This window comes from Dama dama, chromosome 31, assembly GCF_033118175.1.
Source record: "Dama dama isolate Ldn47 chromosome 31, ASM3311817v1, whole genome shotgun sequence".
NCBI lineage: Eukaryota > Metazoa > Chordata > Mammalia > Artiodactyla > Cervidae > Dama > Dama dama.
This window is the reverse complement of record NC_083711.1, coordinates 53,319,113-53,341,420: the sequence shown is the minus strand read 5'-3', so window position 1 is coordinate 53,341,420 and position 22,308 is coordinate 53,319,113. Positions and strand designations below refer to the sequence as shown.

At 37.3% G+C, this 22,308-nt stretch overlaps 1 protein-coding gene across 7 annotated transcripts in view; it reads left to right on the top strand.

Moving 5' to 3' along the window:
• Window positions 1–22,308, top strand: part of CBLB (Cbl proto-oncogene B) — a 220,278-nt gene that overhangs the window by 94,549 nt on the left and 103,421 nt on the right. For all 7 annotated transcript variants that reach the window (XM_061134398.1, XM_061134400.1, XM_061134399.1 and 4 more), the window contains exon 5: window positions 17,108–17,264. In XM_061134398.1, the coding sequence (XP_060990381.1) occupies window positions 17,108–17,264 (157 nt within the window). The remainder of the gene's footprint in view (window positions 1–17,107; window positions 17,265–22,308) is intronic.

The window sequence follows — 22,308 nt, the reverse complement described above, 5'->3', positions numbered from 1 at the left end:
ACTACTTCCTAGAGGAGGTGGAACATACACTTGGTGAAGATCTGAAATTGAAGTGAGAGAGGCCTTTAGCCCTGGGATTCAGGTTTTCTTTGTGTCACTGCGCAGAAAGTAAACATGTATAAGCAAGATACAGAAAAGAGGGTAATGTTATCGCCGAGTTGCATTATCTCACAGAATAGCTAAAGGCATTTTCCTTTAGGTATTTTCTATCCAGACACAAGCTCAGGTGAGCTTGGTAAATAATAGGAATTAAATATCTGAAGTCTGCATAACTTAAATAAAACTTGCAAAACTTTTATCAGGAGTCTCTTGGTAAGATGATCAGGACATGAGCATCAGGAGGCAGATGGTTTCTTTAGTAACCTTTTAAAGGTCCTTCAGTATGTCTTGAGTGTAGGCAGAACCCTAGCTTAGAGTTAAAAGTGATTGCTTACACTCAGACTGTTGTTTTCTTTTTGTAGTTAAATTCTGTGTTTATACATTAGCTGATGAAATAAGACATAAAACATTGGCATACACGACTGTCAACAATCTGAGTCCTCTGACACTGATGAATTAACTGTAACATTAGGTTTCCCTTATTTTTCTTCATGAAGTGCTGTGTTTGTCTATAAGCTGCTATGTGATTAGGGCACATACAAAGCAATGCACATTTGATTAGATATACATTTTTTTTTTTTCACTTCAGAAATATTAAAGCCTTTTTCCCACCTCTTAAATAAAAAGTATTCTGAATTATTTTTAAGCACTACTAGAGGTAATACTACTTTTAACCCTAACCCTGAAATTCTGTATTCCAGACATCTAGCTTATGTGTAATGCTCCTATATCCATTCACAAATGAGGACTTAAAAGAAGAAAACATTCATTCTCTTCTGAATTAGCCTAACATCCAAGAGTGTACTAATTAAATATTTGTGAATAGTAGAAAGCAGAAAGGGATTGCAGAGCTCTGAAAGTAAGAATTGAGGACTTCTTGAAGTTACAGCTCATATATTAATACTCTGAGCCTAATGCAAACAGTTGGTAACCTTCAACATAAACCATCTTAAGATTTTAAGAAAATCTATCAGATGAATTACTTGTATTTCTTTTTGAAAACTGAAAATGCTGGTGAGTTGTAAGGTTGTTTGCTAGTCAAAAGGCCAGTGAAAAATGGAAAGATTGCTCACGTTTTTCAAGAGAGGAGTTTGTTTTGCCAGCACCTCAAACCACAGAGAATTATGCATTTGAGACATCTTTACTTCCCTTTATTTACAACCATAGACATTAAGAGGCTGAAATTTCTGTCCAACTGCTGTGTGAGTGAAATCACTACTAAATCAAATGGGGGATTCTTGAAATGCTAATGAAACATGCTCCCTACCTCCCAAAATCCTTGTAACTTTGTCTTCTCCTATCTTTGCTTACTTGAAAAAGCTTCTTAATTTGTCTTTAAGATTTTTACTTTTGGGATGAGAGCCAAACGTAAAGCTTCTTCTGGAATACAGACATATTTCTGTAGTAATCAGAATTATGGTTCTTTTATTAGATCATTGGAGAAACGATCTTTGTCTTCTCTATGGGTTTTCACCTTATAGTTCCATGGTATTTTATTGAATGAATGGACGAATGAATGATGTAGCATTTTAAAAGGTTGAATCCTTTTATCTTTTTTATACTCTAACACTAGTCTGCATTTTTTCATAATTGGGTTCTCATTCAGAAGTATTCCTGTTATTTATCTACATATTGAGGGCATATGACGATGCTTTCATTTGACCTAACTAATGCCTTTAAACCTGAATGTATTATTGTTTCATAAAACAGAACTGTTGAATGGTTAGTTCTAGAAACAGCCAAACAGATTATGATTTTTATAAACTAACTTTTAACTTAAGGAGTATTATTGTGACATTTTCCCCAAAAGGGAAATAAGAAAAAGTCAATAAGAACACAATATTCAGATGGAGTTAAAATTGGGAAAAAGTTATCGTTCAAAGAAATTTAGAAAAATCCTAAAGGCAAATTTAGCATGCATACCTAAGAAACAGGCAGTAGACAAAAATCTTGAGGTATCATGTGCCTAATGAACGCTTCATTTCTGTGCTTCTCAATCTTTTTGAAGTCACGGCAAGGCTGGCCTCTGCTCAAGACCCAAGCCCAGCTGCCAGGAGGTTCCGCCTATCAAAGTCTCGAGGGGAATCAGTAACACATCATGTGTCAGGGTAAACTGGGAAGTTCTGTAGTTGGTAGATTTGGGGAAGTCCTGTAGTTGGTAGATTTTTATGTGAGGTTATTGAATGTTTTAATAGTTGAATTCTGCTTTTGCTTTCTTAGTCTATTGACAGGAGATAGTAGAAGTATGTGGAAAAAGAGGAGTGGCATTATTGAGTGAATGTTTCTAAGTAAATTCTACTAAATGAGACCAATACCAGACTGAATCTTTACCCTCTGGGTTAGTAGTTTATGATCCGGAAACTTTCAGCATGAGGCTCAAAAAATTAAGGAAAAGATTCACTACTGTGATTAGACTCCAGGTAACAGTCATTTTTCCAATAAGCAAGTCAGGTAGCAGTTTCCAGGCTCCTCATTCTTGATGTTGAGATTCAGACATGTGGTTCCAACCAACTTGAAGATTTTACCTCTGGCATAAAAGTTCTCACTGGTCCCTCAGTGTTCCTCTTGCTCTTGATTTTGTCCCTTATTATACTGGATCTTTTAGTTCTTAAATTCCCATAAGCTCTTGCTCATCTCCACATTTATTATTTCTCATTGGTTTTTTTGAAGTTATTTGTCTGGTTGTCTTCCCATTAGATTATAAGCCCCGTGAAATCAGGCTTATTTAATCAGTGTTTGTGGTTCCCAAGGTAGTTCAACACAGTGTCTGACTTGGGGACATTCAGGAGCAGTTGTTCACTTGACTCCGACAAGCGATGGAGCAGCCGCGTGTGTGTGAGCGCGTGGACAGACAGTGCTTGCCTGTTCAGTTTTCAGCCTCTTGGTGCAGCTTGCAGCCAGCTCACCCATGTCCGGGTTCTGACTGCAGCATTTACGGGCGTTATCCCTTTGGACAAGCTGCTTGTTTTTTCCTTGCATCAGTTTCTTCAGCTATAAAATGTAGATGATAATACTACGAAATGTGGACGATAATAACAAGAATACCTACTGTGTAGAGGTATTGCAAAGATTAAAGGAGCTAGAATCTCCCCATCAGGCAGGTAGGACAGTGTCTGGCACGTGGTAAATACTCTGTGTTGGGGAATAATTAAACAGTTTAAACCTTTAATCTTGCTCAGTGTCCCATGAATATATTTATTGTTAATTCTACAAATAATAAAATTAATATTCAACTTTACATGACGGAGATGCCATGGTCTCTAGAACTCTAAAAGCAGAAATCCAGAAAAAGTTAATAAAAGTTTTCTAAAATTGTGTATCTGCTATGTAAAAGTGGGGTAGAATATAAGAAACTGTCCTGCTGACCATGTGGAAAAAAAAATGCTCTGTTTAAAATTCAGTTCATTACATCTACCTTTGATTTCCTGAGGAAGTTGTAGGGACCTTTTGGTTTCCTGTGTTTTCTTTTCACTTTTAATTAGAAACAAATATGCCATGAAATACATTTTTTAGCATATTAACTAGATCAGTTTTCCCTCTAATCAAAGAAAAGTCAACTTAGTCATATTTAATTAAATAATGCACGATAGAAATGAAGAACTCTTACAAGGAGAGAAAATAAACTGAAATATTAGTTCTTTTTAAAAAAGAATTATTTTAAAAAAACCTCAAAGAGCTTCTATTTAATATTTCTGTTATTTCATCATCTCCTATTGTAGTCTATTTTAAAACAGCCAAGTATCTTTACATCATAAGGAAAATAAAATGACAGGGCTATTTTGTTCAATCCATTGCAGCAGGATCCCAGATAGAAAAAGCAAATAACATGTGAAATTATAATTTTCTACCTCTAAGCAGTATGTATTCAATTTGGGGGATACAGTATATACAAAGATGATAAATAACTTAAAATCAGTTCTGTCCCATTACAAAAGTGCTTCAGGAATGTCACAAATAGTGAATTGTTTACTAGGGTGATCAGAATTGTTTACTCGGGCTCCACGGAGGAACTGGTGTTTTGTATGAGTTGCACATGTGTTAATAAGGAGGAGGCAGAGGAGAATGCTCTGAGGGGGATGAAATTTTCATGGTGTCTGCTGTCTTTCCAAAGAAAGATGCAGAGTAACTTGAAGTTTCCATAAATGGCATTTTTATTGTTGTTTTCTTTTACCTTCTTTTCCTCACTATGAACTCCTCAGTAAGTGATATTTACTTCAGTGAAGTCACCATGAACCAAGTTCTGTTTCTTAACCTTGAAACATGGTTTCATTAGGTTTCATCCTGAGTATATCTATAGACTGGTATATGTTACTGAGCTCACAAACCAATCTCTAATTAGAATGATGCTTTGATTAATTTATAATGATCAATGCTACTGTAAAGCAGATGGGAATGCTCTCATCACCTCATATAAATTATATGTGGAGCCATATCATGTCCAGAACATTCTTTGGTGAACTTGGAATCTAAATATGGGGTGGTACTGTAGAAATTCCCCTGACTCAAGGTCCAAAGTACTTAAAATTGTCACTCTCTTGGACTGTACTTTGAAAGCTCTGTTTGTTTTTGCCCCTTTGGACTTTTCTTTTTTTTCCATAGACAAAGTTACACCTTTTTTAAATTGAAGTATTTTTTTTTAATTGAAGTATAGTTGATTTACAGTGTTTTGTTTCAAGAGTACAGCACAGTGATTCATTTATACATACATACGTATCTTTTTACAGATTCTTTCCCTTATAGGTTGTTACAAAATATTGTATAGTTTTCTGTGCTATGCAGTAGATACTTGTTGTTTATCTAAATTATAGATAATAATGTATACATGTTAATCCCAAACTCCTAATTTATCTCCCCCCTTTCCCATCTGGTAATTGTAAGTTTGTGTTCTATGTGTGTGGGTCTGTCTCTGTTGTATAAGTTCATTTGCATCAGTTTTTTAGATTCTACATATCAGTGATACCATGTTATTTCTCTTTCTGGCTCACTTAGTATGATAATCTCTAGATCTATCCATGTTGCTGTAAAATGGCATTATTTCATTCTTTTCTATGGCTGAGTAATACTCCATGGCATCAATATACCACATCTTCTTTATCCATTCAGCCTTTGACGTACATTTAGGTTGTTTCCATGCCTTGGTTGGGCTTCCCTGGTGGCTCAGATGGTAAAGAACCTGCCTGCAATGCAGCAGACCCCGGTTCAATCCCTGGGTCAGGAAGATCCCCTGGAGAAGGCAATGGCAAACTGCAACAGTGTTCTTGCCTGGGGAATTCCATGGACAGACTGGCAGGAATCCATAGGGTCACAAAGAGTTGAACAGAAGTGAAAGTGAAAGTCGCTCAGTCGTGTCCGACTCTGCGACCTCATGGACTATCCAGTCCATGGAATTCTCCAGGCCAGACTACTGGAGTGGCTTGCCATTCCCTTCTCCAAGGGATCTTCCCAACCCAGGGATCAAACCCAGGTCTCCCGCATTGCAGGCAGATTCTTGACCAGTGAGCCACAATGCCCCCTCCCGTTCACTGTAGTCCTTACCTGGACCTCTTATTTACATTATCTGCCTAGTTTCCGGATACTTGAGTTTGTTTTGTCTAAAAACTGTGTGAAGCCATTGGACTAGTTGATGGAGACCAGGGAGAATGCAGAGGACAGATTCTTAAAGAATTCTGATGAATGACCTATGCACCAGGGGAATTTAAGGAAGTGGAGGCATCACCAGAAAAGTAGACTTAAAGCCTGGAGAGTGTGGAATTATAGATGCTAAAGGAAGGTAGGATTTAAGGAAAGAAAAAGGGAGATTAACCAGATAATAGTACTGCAAATGAACTAGATAAAGCCTAAAAAGTTTTCGTCAGATGTAGGGACAACAAGGCACTTATAACTCAATTTATTTTCTCTTTTTAATATTCTGCAAGTCTCCTTTATAACCAGAGTCTTAATGGGCTCCTCTTGTTGCACTGAACAGGCACAGTGGATTTTGCTATGCACTCAGTAGGTAGATTAATGGATCTGGCCTCCTTTTAATACCATGACTGCTGGTGAATTACATCTAGCAGCCCTAAGAGGGAGAGTCTGAAAATAACTTCTTTATTTTGAAGTTCCTGAGATCCCCTTGGGCTTCCCTGGGGGCTCAGCTGGTAAAGAATCTACCTGCAGTACTGGAGACTTGGGTTCAATTCCTAGGTTGGGGAAGATCCCCTGGAGAAGGGAAAGGCTACCCACTGCAGTATTCTGGCCTGGAGAATTCCATGGATAGTCAGTCCATGGGATTGCAGAGAGTCAGACACAACTGAGCTCCCCTTGGCCTCTAAAGTTAAACCTGTTAGTATCCAGATTTTGGCTACTTATTTTACTTCTCCATCTTGAGAAGTATTTTGTTTTTCGGGTTTTTTGTTTTTTGGCATTTCTGCCAAATGAGAAAAGTTTGGTGAGGCCATTAATGTTTCTTGAATAATTCTGAGTATTAAGCCTATCATTATAAATTTCAAAAATTGTATTTCTAAACTATCATTTAAAAAAGTTCTCCTGTGCTCGGCCCTGTTTTTTTTTTTTTTTTTAAACAACAACAAAAAAACAGACTTCACATTTCTCCATCTCTTAGTTTTAGTCACCTGAAGTTTGATTTAATTAAAATCGTTTTTAAGTCACTTATATTCTTGTTCGCAGAAGTTTTTATATTGTATTTGGAGAAAGAATTGTTTTCTTAATGAATTATTTAATAATGTGTTCCTGGAATCGAAAAGGTCCTGGTTCTTAGTCCTTCTGCACATGCATTCCTTTCTCTGTGGGATGGTTCTTCCTTGATAGGCGAAGAGAGACGTCTTCTCCTGAAGCAAAGAGCAGGTTTGCTTACAACCTTGTAACTTAAAAATAGTATTTCTCTGCAGATCCAGGGACAAGTATACTTAGTGACCATTATTAAGTATTTGGTCTCCCTAAAACCTAGGTTCCTCTTCAGTTACAAAAGTCACTTTGTGAATAGGTGTCCCTGCTCTTTGCATCATCCGGTGGGAATTAGAGCTCAAGGAGCAAGTTCAAGAGAATGCTGGTATGCTGGCCACTGCTTCCTGTGAGTAGCGGAGTCTGTTGACTCTGACGCTCTGACCCACAAATCCTGTGTTTTCTGCCAGCATCCATGCAACTGTGATAGGCTAACTTGTTAGCATGCAAATAAGGTAGAATCTGACTCTTTACAGTTCTTTAGAACCATGTTCTACTGGTGGAGAAATTGTAACTTAAAAGCAAAGTAAAGAAAGCTTTATAAAATAATTAGGACTTATTTTTCATTAATAGATTGCTAATGCTTCATCTTCCTGTTTTCCTTATTCTGAATGTTGATTACAGTAGGAAACGACAATAATAGGTTTTCTGTGTAACTTTGTTCTTGCCTTGTTTATCTGCAGTCATTAGTAGTTTCCCTTAATATAAAAAGAAATTTTGGGGAGCCTACTTATGCACAGTATTATATCTGTAGTTTCTCCTGTGAGAATTTAGAGGTGTTACTGGAAATTGTATATTTTTTTTGCCTCAGTTTACCTTATATGTCTAGAAGACTTTACCCATTGCTTGTTAATGGAATTGACCTCTCTAGAGAGATTTTGGGGGAATTTTGTCTTATTATTACCCAGAAAAAACATCTACTTCTGCTTTATTGACTACACCAAAGCCTTTGACTGTGTGGACACAGCAAACTGTGGAAAATTCTTTAAGAGATGGGAATACCAGAGCCCCTGACCTGCCTCTGAGAAATCTGTATACAGGACATGGGACAACAGACTGGTTCTAAATTGGGAAAGGAGTACATCAAGGCTGTATATTGTCACCCTGGTTATCTAACTTATATGCAGAGGACATCATGTGAAATGCCGGACTGGATAAAACACAAACTGGAATCAAGATTGCTGGGAGAAATATCAATAACCTCAGATATGCAGATGACACCACCCTTATGGGAGAAAGTGAAGAACTAAAGAGCCTCTTGATGAAAGTGAAAGAGGAGAGTGAAAAAGTTGGCTTAAAACTCAACATTCAGAAAACTAAGATCCTGGCATCCAGTCCCATCACTTCATGGCAAATAGATGGGGAAACAATGGAAACAGCGACAGAGTTTATTTTTTTGGGTTCCAAAATCACTGCAGATGGTGACTGCAGCCATGAAATGAAAACATGCTTGCTCCTTGGAAGAAACCGTCCTGAATATTCATGGGAAGGGCTGATGCTAAAGCTGAAGCGCCAATACTTCGGCCACCTGATGCGAAGAACTGACTCATTTGAAAAGACGCTGATGCTGGGAAACATTGAAGGCGGGAGGAGAAGGGGACGACAGAGGATGAGATGGTTGGATGGCATCACCAACTCAATGGACATGAGTTTGAGTAAGCTCCGGGAGTTGGTAATGGACAGGGAAGCAGGTGTGCTGCAGTCCATGGGGTCACAGAGTCAGACATGACTGAGCGACTGAACTGAACTGAACTTTGTCTTCTTACAGACTTTTAAATTTGTTTGTAGGACAGGCCAGACTGTTAATGCTAAAGAGATCTTTGGCCGGACTTTCTAATTTTATGGTATATAATTTACTAACTTTTAATGTCTCACCTTAGTAGATCAGAGGCACCTTGCTATGATCTATGAACTATGATATCTCACATGCGTTATGAATTTACCAAGTATCGTTGAACATGTAGAGCAAATTTTCTGAAGAAGAGTCTTGCTTTACAAAGAGAAGAGCCAGTACCCAGTGTTTCAAGCCAGAATCTTTCTGATTTTCTGTGGTCAATGGTTACTAAGTGGAAAAGTTTTATATGGAATTTTGACATATTTTATGGATTATATTTACAGTTTCTCTGTCACTAATAAATTGTATTTTCAAAGTTGGGACATAAGTCGAATTGCCAATAATAAAGGAAAACAAAATATACTTTCCTGGTTACAGTAAGTTTACTATTTATTATGTTCAAAAGTTAGATTGTGAGACTAGAAATTAGAAATCAAATCTCTCAGGAGTGAGTGAATTTTAAAAAAATCAAAGATAATACTAAACCTATTATTTCTGCAATCTTATAAAAATGTTTGATTTTAAATTTAAGTTTCAGAACATGAGCATGAGAATACTTGTCCCTTATAGATGGCAGTAATGCTTCAATGCTGTAGATAAAATGTTATAAACTTTTTTGACAACAAAAAAAAACTACCAGAAATACCCAGCATCTTGAATCTTTCTATATGCGAGTAAGGAGTTTTCGCTTATGAGGAAGATAAGTTAGATCTAATCACAAATATTCCCGGTAACCCAGGTTACCATCCTGTCTACAGTGAGTTGTAAGGCAACTATGTGACCACAGTGATTTTGGTATCTTCTTTCTGTGGCTTGCTGGAAGACAATTGTTTTCTGTTAGTGGTGGAAGAGTAAAAGCTGTAATAGCTTGTTAACCATCTGTTTTCATTTCCATTAACAAATAGTCATTTCAAAACAAGATTGGATTTAAGGAATAACTATATACAAACATCAACAGACTTAGGATCATGGTACTTAATATTTTATGTAATGAAAATCCAAACATATTAAATAGCTTATGAATGTTTTCTCTTCTGAACAAAAGCAACTTAAAGATATTGCCACTGAACACGTCTTTGATCCAGGTGAATTTTCTGAACAAAATTCAGATGAAATTGAAAATAGTAATGGGTTAATATAGATACAACAGATTTTTGTTCTGTCTAAAGTGAACATGAAATATCCCTGACTTAGGATGGATCTTAAACAACTGCTATCACACCACCATCAGTACCACAGCACCAGAACCAAAAACCAGCAAACGTTAATTTGCTTGTTTATATGATGGCAAGTGCTTTGTCGATTCCTCCATCTCTCACTCTATTTTCTTCTTAGAATTTTAATATAAACTTGTTTTTTTTAAGTTTAGTATATTGGCTTAGCCAAAAAGTCCATTCGGGTTTTCTGTAACATCTTACGCTATGAAAAAAATCTGGCTTTCTTCACTCTTTATTATATTTATGAAATTCATCCACATTCTTGCATATAGCAAGTCTATTCCTTCTCCTTGCTCCATTGTATGGCTATACCACAGTTCACATAATCCTTTTGTTGGTGTTGGATGTTGGATTCTTCCTTCTTTGGATTATTCTCAGTAGTGCTGCCATGGACATTTTTTGTATATTTTAAAAAAACATGTACATTTCTCTGGTATGTATATCTAGGAATGGTATTGCTGGCTCCTAGTTTATGCTTAATTTTAGCTTTACTAGCTTTTAGTAAACCACCAAAGAGTTTACCAAAATGACTTGCCACCTTCATCACCTATTTGGAGTACCCAAATTTCCTGTTGTTATATATCCTTCCCAACATTTTATAATATTTGTCTTTTTAAAGGGTTTAATAAGCTACTCTGGTGGGGATGAGTGGAATCTCATTTGGTTCTTATTTTGCATTTGCATGATAACAGATGAAGTTGAGTACATACTTGTGTGTATATTGAATATTTTGATTTTTTGTGTATGTGACTATAAAAATTATTTGCCCAGTTTCTGAGTAGTAAGTATTAATATTAAAAAGTTTTTATGTGTTATAGACGTGATTCTTTTATGTTTATTGCTCTCCCAGTATGTGACCTTTTCACTTTGTTAATGACATTGTTTCATGAACACAGGTTTTTAATTTACCTTTTCCTTTATCCTTAGAACATTTGCAGTCCTGTTTAAAATTATTTGCTTGTGCCAGAGTAATGCAGATATTCTCTTCTGTTTCTTCCACAAAACTTTACTGCTTTATCTTTTGTGCTTAGGTCTAAGGTTCATCTAAAATTGGTTTTTATATGATATTAGTTCAGGATCAAGATTTATTTTCTTCCATTTGTATATTCATTTGACCCAGCAACATTTATTGAAAATATCATCCATTCTCTACTACTGTTTATGGAGAGTTGTTACATATCCAGTGTTCAGATACAATTGCATTTGTTTCCAAAATTTGTTTTGTTCTGTTGGCTTTCCTGTGCCAATACCATGCTGTCTTAACTACTGTAAGAACTATAAGCTTGCCAATGTTATTCTTATGGAAGTTTGGCTGATTTTATTTGGCTCTTGGCATTTCCCTATGAAGTTTAGAATCAGTCTGTCAATCCCTACTATGAAAATGATTCCTGATTGGGGTTGTAATAAATCTATGAATCAATTTGCGGAGGATTGACCATACATCTTTTTCATACTGAGTCTGCCAACCCATTAAGGCTTTATATCTCTTTATGTTTTTTACATCTGATCATGTATGTGTGCGTATTTATGCTGTGACTTTGCTTGTATTTTGTTAGCTTTATTCCTATTTATTTGATATTTTCAGATGCTCTTGTAAATGTTTTATTTTCTTATTATGTATGCTTATATATAGTAATACAACTGATTTTTTGTATATTGGTTTTATATTCAGCAACCATGTTGATTTCTCTTGTCATAGTTTAATCCGTAAACGTTTTTGTGTTTCTTCGATACAAAGCTATTTCATTGGCAAACAGTGCTTTGATTTTTGCTTTTAATTGGTTATTTCTGTGATTACAAAATATACTTCAAACAGTTCTAGTACATCTTTTGCTCCTGTAAGCCATTAGAGAATATTAGAGATTTCTTAAAAGCCTGCGTGTGATCCTACCATGATGTGTTGTTGTTCAGTTGCTAAGTCATGTCTGACTCTTTGCCCCGCCATGGACTGCAGCATGCCAGCTTCCCTGTCCTTCACTGTCTTCCAGAGTTTGCTCAAACTCTTGTCCATTGAGTCGGTGATGCCATCCAACCATCTCATCCTCTCTTGTCCCCTTCTCCTCCCCTCAGTCAGCACCAGGGTCTTTTCCAAAGAGTCAGCTATTCACATCAGGTGGACAAAGTACTGGAGCTTCAGCATTCATCCTTCCCATGAGTAGTCAGGGTTGATTTCCTTTAGGATTGACTGGTTTGATCTCCATGTTATCCAAGAGACTCTCGAGAGTCTTCTCCAACACCACAATTTGAAAGCATCAATTCTTTGGCTCTCAGCCTTCTTTACGGTCCAACCCTCACATCCATATATGACTTCTGGGAAAACCATAGCTTTGACTATACTTTGTCGGCTATACTTTTGACAGTACTTTGTCAGCAAAGTGACGTCTCTGCTTTTAAATGTGCTGTCTAGGTTTGTCATAGCTTTTCTTCCAAGGAGCAAGCTTCTTTTAATTTCATGGCTGTAGTCACCATACACAATGATTTTGGAGCCTTAGAAAATAAAACCTGCCACTGTTTCCACTTTTTCCCATCTATTACCCATGAAGTGATGGGGCCAGATGCCGTGATCTTAGCTTTTTTAATGTTGAGTTTTAAGCCAGCTATTTTCCTCTCCTCTTTCCCCCTCGTCAAGAGGCTCGTTAGTTGCTTTCCACTTTCTGCAGTTAGAGTGGTATCATCTGCATATCTGGGATTGTTGATATTTCTCCTGACAATCTTGTTTCTGTGTCTAGACATCATCAATTGAAATTTGTGTTCCAGGTAGTTTTTATCGTTGAATCATAAAGGACATAGCTTTTTTTCTTTTTTGGCTGCACCATGCAGCTTACGGGATCTCTGTTGAATCCCAGGCCCTCAGCGGTAACAATACGAAATTCTAGCCCCTGGACAGCTAGGGAGTTCCCGAGGCCATACAGTTTTAAAAATGCCATTTCCGTTTAATGACACAGCCACTTTTCTAGAACAGTACATGTTTTTTCCATATAAGTTTTATTTGTTGTAAAATATTCTAACCTATGGATATATATGGTATTGTTACTTCTGAACATACTTGTTTTAATTTTTTGGTATTATGGACAACACTGTTGAAGAGACATGAATGAGGCTGCATTGCTGTGTATTTTATTTTAAACAATTTCCTTTTTCAAATCCTTAGAAGTAGGCTTTCTGAGTTAAAATGTTGTAGGTTTTTGAAACTTGCTGCCACATTGCCTTCTAGAAATGCTGTGTAAATTTTGGTTCACACCAGAAGTACACCAAAGTTCCTGTTTCCACACACCTGACCCTTGTTCAGATTCACACTTTTATGATATGGATTTTTTTCCCAAATGAGTTAAAAATAAAACCTAAATAGCTTTTATGAACTTGTGGTTTAAAGGAAATGTTTTGTCCTTTTTTTCAAGTATCAGTCTCCTTACATTTTTGTCTTCTGTTCCTTATTCTTTTGTGTTAAAACTCTAGGGTTTTAAAATTTATCAAGTTATTGTCTCTCCTGACATTGTGTGAATAGACTAGCTCCCCCCACCCCCAACCTTAAATTATCAAACCATTTCTGACTAGTAGAAGGGTGTTATAGCACTCAAATATCTAGCTTCCTCCTTTGTGAAGCACTCGCTTGCCCTCCATAGACACAGTTAAATGTCACAGATTTTGGTTTCATACTCTTTGGTATTGGGTAAAGATAAATAAAAGACAATTGCTGTTTGCCATGGGTAAAGATGAATAAAAGACAATTGCTGTTTGCCATGGGTAAAGATGAATAAAAGACAATTGCTGTTTGCCAGGTCCTCCATTCCTTTGGATTCTCATAGCACGTAAATGTTTTTCTATGATAACCTTAGTCACATGGCACAACATAAATTACTTACAAGTGTTTGCACTTATTAGACTGTGACTTTATTTATATTTTCATTCTGAACCTAGCCAATGCCTGACACATATGAGGTCTTTCTTGGGTGAATCCCTTAACCTCGTTAAGCCCCAGTTTTCCCATCTCTGTCATGAGGATAAATATATTACCTGCCTACCATTGTTACTGTGAGAAGCTCAGTACTTAATTTGGAGATTGGCAGATAGTAAGTCAACAGTAAATGACGGCTCTCATTTTTATTCCTATTGGAATTCTAAAGATCCTGAACTCATATTATTATTATAGTGAGATCTAACATTATTATATTACCCATTGGTCTTTTATTCAGTTCTTTGTGGGTTGATGGCTACTTCTGCTTTTCGTGGGATTTTAAAGTTAATTCAATTCGTAATTAAAATGATTTATAATTGTTAAGTGGCAACAGAACAAATTTAATGGTGAGAGCTGGAATGGTGAGAGCTTGAAGCTTAGTTGGCCCTTTTATGTTCTGTTCCTTTTCTCTCTCTGCCTCTTTTGTCTTCCTAGATCTCTGCCGGTACACTGAAGTTTCCGTGTATCTGTAAAACAATAATTTGCCATTAATATTCTCTCTCACCAGCTCATCTCTAGGGGAAGAGGTGGTAGAAACCACCACTCTGTGGTCTTGCTACAGTTTAATTAAAGGTGTGAACAGTCATCCTCTGCCTTTCCCCCTGCCCCCACAAACCTCAGGAAAGAATGTGGTGGCAACTTGAAATCCTCTTTAAAAAGTCTAGATCCTTCGTGCAGCACGGTTAGAGCTTTTTTTTAAAGAAACCATTGTACTCTATTTCTCTTCTTCCCATCATGGATATTTGGCTCAGCTGACCAAAGGAAGGGTATCTGTTGTATATACTTTTGTATGTAGTGAGTTAACCAAATAAGGCCCTTTCTTTTTCATTCCTGTTACTACCCTTAACTAAGGTTCTGATGAATGCCTGTTTGTACTTTACACTTATCACAAAGGAGCTTGGGAAGGTCTTATTTGCACAAGTACTGTGGAAATGTAACTTGCCCCTTTGTAAATTGTCGTTCCAAAGTAGTAAGTTAGACTACAGTGTTAGATGTTTGTACATTTTTTAATAATTCACTGTGTGAAATCACTGGGTATTCACAAGAGTTATGATCTGCATGCACCTTAAATACTGGAAGGAGGATAATTTTTTTATGATAATTGATATCAAATGTTGTCTTATTTGGACAATCAATTTGTTTTTTATACTGTATACACAAGACAGAATTCTCTTAACATTTCCGCACAAAAGAGAAAACACATACCCTTCTTAAATCAGTAGTTCTTTGTATACTATTTAAAAATTTTTGAATGTTATGGTTCATGCCCCTTTTGTGTATTAAATATTTGAAACTTTAATTTGGAGAAGAAAACTGCTTCTTAGGCACTGCTTTCGAGTTAATTGTAAGGAAGTTGGACATAATTGCATACTTACACTTCACTGTAAATAAAAAGCCTCCAAATATTATCAGAAGTTTTCATTGTTACTTTAAAACAGCAGCATCTTGTTAACCTTAATCAGAGCCTGACGTGTGTTTCTTCTAAATGGCTTCTGATGTGGTGTCTCTGTTCAGTTCTCTGTGGTTTCCTGTTTTTTTCATACATAGAGCAAAGCCTTTTGATGTATTCAGCCTCATTTTTTTTTAATGGCATATCAAACATAAACTTTCTTATATACACAATATAGCATTGTTCGGCTGTCTCAGCACTCATTTATTCATCTTGCCACAGACCATTCCTTCGCTGGAATTCCTCCAGCACTTCCTTAACACCCCTTCTGTAGACTTTAGCATTACAGATTTATTTCCACCCTGAAAGTGTGTGTTCTTCAAGGGCGGAGGTAGCATCTCGTCTTTCCATAATGGTGTTTCTCCACAGTGTCTTAGCACTTAATAGGCAAAATAGATCAGTGACTTTCAAAGTGTTGTCCCCAGCAACATCAGCGTCACTTGGGAGCTTGTTAAGGTTGTAAGTTCCAAGGCTCCACCCCAATCATACTGAATCAGAATATCTTGGGTTGATCAATTTCTGTGCTAACAAGCCTTTCAGTGATTCTGATGCATGCTCAAGTTCGACAACCACTGCAGGAGATAATTAATGAATACGAACCTTTTACTTTTATGGTGTTGCTTCACTGGAAGGATTAGTATCACGCGGGGCCAACCAATTTAGTCCATTCTGCTTGAGTCTTAATTCTCAAGTGATACTAGTAAAGAAAAATCTTTATTTAAATACTTGCAATCTTACAAGAGATTATAGCTTTTATAGCCATCCTGTTATGAAAACTTGTCTTCCCTGGTGCCTCAGATGGTAAAGAACCCGCCTGCCAGTACAGGGGATGTGGGTTCAGCCCCTGGGTCAGGAAGATCCCCTGGAGAAGGAAATGGCAATCCACTGCAGTGTTCTTGCCTGGGAAACCCCATGGACAGAGGAGCCTGGTAGGCTTCAGTCCATGGGGCTGCAAAAGAGTTGGACACGACTCAGTGACTAAACACAACAATTATGAAAACTGCAGCTTAAAATTTTCAACATGTGAATGATTGCTTTCTTCCACTTGTTCAGAAATAGGCATTTAACATTCCAAAAGGAGGAAAAGTAAAGAACAAATAATGAATGTTATTCATTTTCATGGTGGACAGGAGGTGGGTGAATGTTGGAAACTGGTCAGGCAGAGAATGGGTTGGGAGACTTTCCCCTGGGTACCGTTCTATCCTCTTCAAAATTTTTGAACCGTGTAAGTGTATTACATAAAAAATGTTGGTACAAGGGTTTTAATAAGATTAAGTTGATCAATGAGTGTTGAATAAATAACTTTCCATGTGATAGCCAGTTGGATTGGTTAAAAGTTATTGAAATTTCCCTTTGCATTAGTATGAAAGGTTAAATAAAGTGGTTTTCCACCTCTGTAGAACATATCAGGTGTTGGTAGAAATGTCTTGATGACTTTCTGCCTGAACTTTCTTATGCAGTGAACAGAGAATTCTTGCTATTATGTGAACACATCATCCTGTTATTACTTTAAGAAAATAAAGGAAGAGGTCAGACATACAGGACTTTGATCTAATACTGTCTTTGGAAGCGTTTTTAGAAATATCTTGATAGTCAAGGACTGAGAGAAAAATTGATCTGCATTTTTGTCACATTCTTAGCAAATGGAAAATAATCCATTTAGCAAAACCCATTACATATGTTCTGAATTATAAACAGTATTCTCAACTATTTGTCTTTTAGTACAAATACAATTATATTAATGTTATGATTGAATTGTGCTGTTTCAGTGGAAGGTATGTCTTAAATGACACTTGATTCAATTACTTTTTTTTTTTTTTTGTCTTGCACAGAACGATCGTACCATGGAAAGTATTCAGACAGTGCCTTCATGAGGTGCATCAGATTAGCTCTGGCCTGGAAGCAATGGCTCTAAAATCAACAATTGACTTGACTTGTAATGATTACATTTCGGTGTTTGAATTTGATATTTTTACCAGGCTGTTCCAGGTAAGCTTTGTATTTGCTTCATCCTGCCCCCTCTTCTCCTTCTGTCCCTGCTCTGCGTATGTGTATTTTGGACATCCGTGCATAATGTACAAACATATGGGAAATAGTCTCATTTTTGGTAGTCTCCCATTTAAAAGCAGACTTCCCTTGTGGCTCAGCTGATAAAGAATCTGCCTGCAATATGGGAGATCTTGGTTCGATCCCTGGGTTGGGAAGATCCCCTGGAGAAGGGAAAGGCTACCCGCTCCAGTATTCTGGCCTGGAGAATTCCAGGGACTGTACAGTCCACGGGGTTTCAAAGAGTCGGACACGACCGAGCGACTTTCGCTTCACTTCATTTAAAAGCAGGTTGTTGGCCATTGCCCTAAGTTTAGAGTTTAAGTTTGGGATGTCTGGTGTTCTGAGCCTGGAAGTTGCTTACTGGCTTTGAGAAGACTGATGTGAAGGGGCTTTGCTTTATAAACAGCCCCTGTTTAGTCTCTCACTTTACTTTGCTGATCATTCTAGCCCAGCAGCGGACAGAATGCAAGTCTTAACAGGTGGGCGTCTGCTGAGGTTGTGTCTCAACAGCTCCCACATCCATTAGATGAGAAGGGAAATAGTAAGCTTGGGAATAAATAGCAAACTTAACCTCCTCTGTATCGGAGATTACTGTGATGTGTACCGATTCTACAGCTAGCTTTGCTCTTTCAACCATATGTTACAAACATTTTTCAATGTCAGTAAATATTTTCATGAGTGTAATTTTCAGCTTTCAGTTCCTACGGAATATTCCATCAAAATAGTCTGTTATTGATATAGCATATCTCTCATTTGGGAAATTTAGGTTTTCCTGGTTTTTTCCCTAATATCAGTGACTTTGAGATTAACCTTCTTGTCCTATTCATTGTTTTTGTTTTTGAACCATTCTATAATTGTCTTCGCATAGCTATTCAGAAGTAGGTATCATATAATAAAAGCTGGGCATCATCATTTTGTGCTTTTGTATATGTAGACAGAATTACCCTAAACATGAAGACTTGCAATTTGCTTTGAATTTGCCTCTGCCATTAAATTGCATATCATCTCTGAGATTCAAGTGGTCACAAAATGAGAATCCCACCTAAAATCCCTGTGATTCTAATAATATAAATTATATAGCAAGTGAGGTTTAATTGATCAAAAATGAGGCTTGCTTATATTCCAACACAGTTTTTCTTTCTTTTTTTATTTTAGTCTGCAGTCTAAGATTTATTCTGTTTGAAACATACTTTCAGCAAATGTTAAAGTATAATATTGGTTTTTGTGTTTCTCATGTTGTAAGAATCTTGCTTCTCTGATTTATGACTCTGCTTGGTACTTGCCTGCAAGGATCGGGTAACTGATTTATGTAAGAAAACAAGATTACATGGCATTAACTTTTAATTTATAAAAGAACCCATTAACAGAGGGCAAACTAACTCTTGTCGACAATACTTACAGAATAAATTTTACTTTATTACAGCTTTATAATCATAATTCTACCTAGATGTATAGAATTGAAAATTAGATAAGTGACTGCAGAAAGTATGCTTTTGGGTGTTTTCAATTTGCAGTAGTTTCATGATTATTCCCTTGGTATATGTATGCTGTCAGTTAATGCTTTTCCAACAACTTTAAGATACATTTTAGGAAAAGGTTGTGTTATCTGACACTGATTATTTTATAATGGAACTTCTCCTTTCATTAAAAGTTTCTGATAATTTTACAGATACTTACTGAACATGATACCAAGACATTCTAATAGTAGGTACTCTGCTTCTTCCCCTTGGGAAGGAAGAAAACTAAGTTTTTTTGTTTTTTTTCTCCCCATACATTAAACCTAACTATTTATTCTAGAAAGAGTGTATTTTTTGTGGGGAGCCTGGATGACTTTCAGTCAGAATGTTAAATACTAGAATGCTCAGAGTTATATATCAGAAGTATGATGGCAACGTAATGTTGGTTAAACACTTACCCAAACAGCTGCTTAATATGTACACATATTTTCTTATAAGCTGTTTCACTTTAAAACAGCCAAGTATCTTAACACTCTAAGGTGCATATATCTTATTTATGCTCCAGGGGATGGGAGAGGAAAAGAATCTTTTAAATAGAGCTACTGTGAAAAGTATTAGGTAACAAAACAAAAAACAGTACCAGTGGACTAAAGTATACCTGGTGTTTTTGAAAACCCATGCTTAGAGAAGTGGCTAAAGAGCTCTTCTTAGCCCTTGTATTTTTCTAAGAGTCTTTACCTCTCCTCATTTCATTATGCTTATCCTGTAATCATGTATGTGTTTTAAAATACAAAAAAATTGGTTCTGTGTACAGAAAGTGGATGTGTTAACTTTTACCGATCTTTTATTTTTGTATAACTTTAAAAATCGAGTAATATTTTCCTCCTATAATTGTGTATTCTATATGAAAAATGTAAGTTTTGTGGTTAGTATAACTGCACGGACATATATTCTGCTCTGCCTGTGATATAGATGGTTAGTGGTTGTGAATTCTTCTAGCTTTAAACTGTTGGGGATGGGATATTTAGCAGAGTGGTATCTGAAAGTGGGAAAAGGACACCCTCAGGATTGGGGTTTGTTCTAGAGATCTAGCATCAGGTTTGAAGAACGTGTCAGTTGAGGTGAGGGGATGGAGTGGAGACTTGTATAAGACATGAAAGAAGAAAGCTGGAGGATTCTAGTCTCTCCTTCTTCCTCTCCTCCCTCGTCCTGATATTTTGCCAGAACTTGAACCGTGCTGTGATTCCCGGGAAGATCTTGCAATGGCTGTGTTCCTCTATCTGCCTGTTACCTTATCCGTCTCCTCTGCAGGTAGTTCAGACATGTTGGGATTGGCAAGTGCTCAAGTCCCAGATTGGAAACATGGGGCTTTTACATTCTTCTTTGCTCTCCCTGGGGCTGCTGCCCTGTCCTTCCATTTCCCATTCTCTTCTGTAAGAGGAGACTGGGGCAATAAATGGGATGGGTAAGGTGGCAGGATAAGAAGTGAGTAATTTGGAGCTATATACTAGTGACTATGGAATATACAGCATTGTGGAATAGGGAGAAAAAGAGGTGGAGGAAGTCATCTGTTGCAGTGAGGATTAAGAGCGCATCTGGGCAGAGCAGCCAAGGTCCTGCTCCCAGGGTAGGTTGTAAGTCAGTACACGAGTGTTCCTGAACACGGTGGCCTTTGAGAGAATGGAGGGACTCGTCTTCTTAACATACTTCTTTAGTTTCTGTAGTCATTTAAGCATCTCCAAATAGGGGCGTCTCTGGTGGCTCAGTGGTGAAGAATCCACTTGTCAATGCAGGAGCCACGGGTTCGATCCCTGATCTGGGAAGGTCACACATGCCTGGGAGCAATCAATTGAGCTCATGCCCCACAACTGTTGAGCCTGCGCGTCCCAGCCAGAGAAGCCGTCACAATGAGCAGCCTGTGCGCTGCAACTGGGGAGTAGCGCCCACTCGCCACAACTAGAGGAGAGCCCACCCAGCAATGAAGACCCAGCAGAGCCAAAAATGAATAAATAAAGAGAAGCTCCAAAGAATTTTGTGTTTGGTGTGTGAAAAAAGATTTCCTATAATCTAACAACAAGTTGCAAAAGTAATCACTCTTCAAAGCACTTTATTTTGCCTTCTCTAAGAGTTGGACTGTGAAGAAAGCTGAATACCGGAAAATTGATGCTTTTGAACTGTGGTGTTGGAGAAGACTCTTGAGAGTCCCTTGGACTGCAAGGAGATCCAACCAGTCCATCCTGAAGGAGATCAGTCCTGGGTGTTCATTGGGAGGACTGATGCTGAAGCTGAAACTCCAATACTTTGGCCACCTCATGTGAAGAGCTGACTCATTGGAAAAGACCCTGATGCTGGGAGGGATTGGGGGCCGGAGGAGGAGGGGATGACAGAGAATGAGATGGCTGGATGGCATCACCGACCTGATGGACATGAGTTTGAGTAAACCTGGGGGTTTGGTGATGGACAGGGAGGCCTGCCGTGTTGCGATTCATGGGTCGCAAAGACTCGGACAAGACTGAGTGACTGAACTGAACTGAACTGAAGCCATTCTTTGGCGACATACTTTGAACACGCACACACAAAATACAAAACTACCACGTGTTTCTGACTGTGGGTTTCATTCTCAAGAAAACTAGTGCACAGACTTCCTATGAAGTATATATATTTGTAGTTAGAAGCTAGCCCTTAGAATTATGACTCAGAAATGGTTGCTACATAGCACAGCATTTGGCTCAGAACTCCACTTGTATTTGGTCTGTTCATTGGCTGTTATAAAGTTCAGCACTGTTTTTAAAAATACAGCTTTCATTAATTTGTGTGGATTCTAATGGAAATGACCCTGATATTTTATGTTCTTTTCATCCTTGTCCTATATAGATGAGGAAGCAAAACAAAACTCAGTGACTCTAATAGTTATTATTCAGTTTTTTTTTAGACACATGCTAATATTCTTCCAAGTATTGTTTATGTAATTTTTAGTCATCCCTTAAGGAGAAAATTAAAAACATTTTTTTTTCAAGCACATAGATAGAACCGCTCATAAGGGTGTTCTCCAGAGCTCATTTTTCCCCAATTAGGTATTTTAGTGTGATGGGGAAATACCCTAAAGATTTTTCTTGTTATTTCGGCAAAGGTTAAACTCTTCATTACTAAATCATTCTTAAATCATTCTTTCCCTTGTTATCCTCCTCTCAAGGGATATAATCCTTAAAGAATTCCGCCTTGTAAATTTGAAGCTTGCTTAACAATAACAAGGAACAAGTCTCAAAACAAACAGAAGTAGGAGCCCTCCACCAGTAATGGAGTCTGGGGTAACTGTTTCAACAACTTTCACTTGGCAACACAGAATACTTTTTTTTTCTTTTACGTAGAAGATTTGAGTTAATAATTTGGCACATTAGATAGAGTACGCTGCCAGTTCCTTGGGATAAATGTAACTTCAGCCTTAAAGATACAGCAGAGCTGATTCATTAAATGCCCTCAAGCGAAGTTGTTTATTACTGGCTGCCTTTTTTCCCTTGCCATGATAA